General features: G+C 40.7%; 1 protein-coding gene across 1 annotated transcript; it reads right to left on the minus strand.

Annotated features, from left to right (window-relative positions):
- Window positions 1-286: 286 nt before the first annotated feature.
- On the minus strand, window positions 287-2,039 carry LOC124273045 (enhancer of split mgamma protein-like). Its single transcript, XM_046708259.1, has 3 exons — window positions 1,958-2,039; window positions 1,589-1,684; window positions 287-1,024 (listed from the first exon to the last, which is right to left on the minus strand). The coding sequence occupies exons 1-3, from the start codon at window positions 2,012-2,014 to the stop codon at window positions 395-397; spliced, it is 783 nt and encodes a 260-aa protein (XP_046564215.1). The 5' UTR covers window positions 2,015-2,039; the 3' UTR covers window positions 287-394.
- Window positions 2,040-2,473: the final 434 nt, after the last annotated feature.

A 2,473-nucleotide genomic window follows, 5' to 3' on the forward strand; every position in this document is an offset into this window, starting at 1 on the left:
TATCTTTAGAATTCTATGATTTTATGAAAATAGCACACTACAACTAATATTTTGAGCTTTTATTCTAAGATTCAAGCGTGCGTGTGATTATATGAGGATTAATATTAAAACAAAAGGAATGGGTCTCACACGCTGTTCTCGCTTTGAGTATCGAATCACGTTCTTCGGCGTGACGGGCTAGCTCCTTGCATGCCTGGCTAAAATGGTTTCCATAGAAACAAGGACAACAAAGATGTATTTTTTCATATTTTATTGTAATCCTATTGAGGGATTTATCACAGTTGTTATGGCAGCACTCAGGGGTCAGACGTTTGGTGGATCGATGAAATGAATATATATGTATATCAAACTGAATATAGACACATGTACAAAACAAGTCCATTTATGGAAGAGTTCACCAGGGTCTCCATGGTACCTGTTGTTCCGTCTTGATTTGTTGGGAGTAGGACCACGTGCTCTGAAGCCACGCCCTAACCCTCGAGTCTTTGTTGACCATTTCTGTTGGCACTTTACAGAGTTCTGAATCTGAGAAGCTGGAGGAGGGATAGTGAGCCGTTCCACGGCTGGACTGTTTGGTTATATCAGGAGAACCAGCATATCCACTGTCTGATAAACTGTTGTCTTCCTTCACAGGGGAAGTGTCCACTGTCCTACTCATGTACGCATGGGCAGCCGGATGTGGATATTGGGAATTGTAGGAAGGTACTGCACTCAGTCTCTCATAGCAGTTCCTTGTGTATGACGTCACAGCCTCTGTTGGTGACGTCACGGGTAAGTGCTGAATCTGTGTCATACGTCGAGAGATGTGTTTTCTCAGCTGACGATGTACATTGTCAGACACACCGGGAAGAGACTGGATGTAGGAGAGGATTTCTTCAGCACATTTGGAGAAGCCATGTTGGAATCTGACTTGAACAGCTTCTTTCACGTGTTGATGTGTTGTGTTGATCTTCCTGACATTCCTCAGATAATCTACAGTCGTCTCCAGGATCTCAGCCTTCTCCATTTTGTCAAAGTTGGGGTCCTGGCAACATAAGAAAACAATAAGTAACCAAGGCATACTTTAAGTAAAAATATCAGGAATTAAAACGTATTTTAGAATATTATAACCAATAACACACCCGCACTCATACGCGCACACTGGAGTAAATATGTATACTATCCCAAGAAAGAAACGCATAGGCATTTTGTATTTTTTTAAATCTATTATTTACCAATTGTGTTCAAACAATCGTCAAAATATGTAACGAAAGTGCTGATAACATGATTTTACACAATTGCACAAGTAAAAAATCGACTTTGCCTGAAAATGTTGATTTTGATTTCTTACAAGAATTAAAAAGGCATCGCCACAACGCAACAGAAATCACCTTCCAGTTGAAATTGTGCAGCAAAGAGCATGCACTGTCTAACTATAAAAATCTAGATTACTTTCGGAAATCGGCATCCGTTTTGAAGGAGTTTCAAGGTCAAATTGAATGCACAATAATAATAACAACTGAACTAGCATGTAATCATGTTAACTGTTTATTCTTATACAAGTAAAAAAATATTTTAACTTTTTTATATTTTCAACGGAAGTACTTACGTTTCGTTGTTGATCTCCGCACACGATGTCTTTGATGTCTAACAGACTCTGGTTTATTCTGGCCCGTCGCCGTTTTTCAGCCATTAGTTTTCGACCCTGGATGATAAAGAGATTGATTAATGATAAATAAAACTTAACATTAGTTCGCCCCAAATGTACAATGATTATTAGTTTTCAACGCTGAAGATAAATTACATCAGAAAAACAGTTTGCAAGTGAAGACTTGGGAGAGTGGAAACAACATCAATTTCACATGAATATGAAATTAGCCACGTGCTTCGGTTGTAAACATGCACTTATAATTTACAATTTGTTAACCGTCGATTTGAAGTTTGCTAAGACAGGAGTGAATATTTAAGTCAGTCTTACCTTTCTTCGGCCCATGTATTCGCTATCAGATTCCATATTATGATAATAAGATTCCATGAATGGGATGTGTTCAGTTCTGAGGGACAAGTTAGTGTGATGGAACGCTGCCTGCCCGACCCGCCTTTATACCCCCGACATTCCCCTACCCACGCTAATCTATGCACAGTTATGTTTTGACATCTGAATAGCCCGGTGCGATCCGATACACGCAGCCAATCAGCGCACGCCTTGGTAAGTGGTGGCACGCGCCGACTCGCGTTAAACTTCACCCGGAGACAGATGTTCTTCTCATGACCCGACAGCGATGATATTCTTCAGGAGCAGAGGCCATCTTGCTTAGCGTGACACGAGGAGTTACGACAAAGAGCACCCGGCCTGTCAACAATCTGCCTCATTATCATCTTGTATTTCATTCAATGAAAGTTTATTTCCACCTATTTGAAGCGTGACACGAGCTGTGTCGCATTCCGTCGCCTACCGTTACCTGCACTGAAAATACGTCAAACACTCATGGCC

The sequence above is a fragment of the Haliotis rubra genome, unplaced genomic scaffold (assembly GCF_003918875.1).
Source record: "Haliotis rubra isolate DU_JTF1 unplaced genomic scaffold, ASM391887v1 Scf176, whole genome shotgun sequence".
Lineage (NCBI taxonomy): Eukaryota > Metazoa > Mollusca > Gastropoda > Lepetellida > Haliotidae > Haliotis > Haliotis rubra.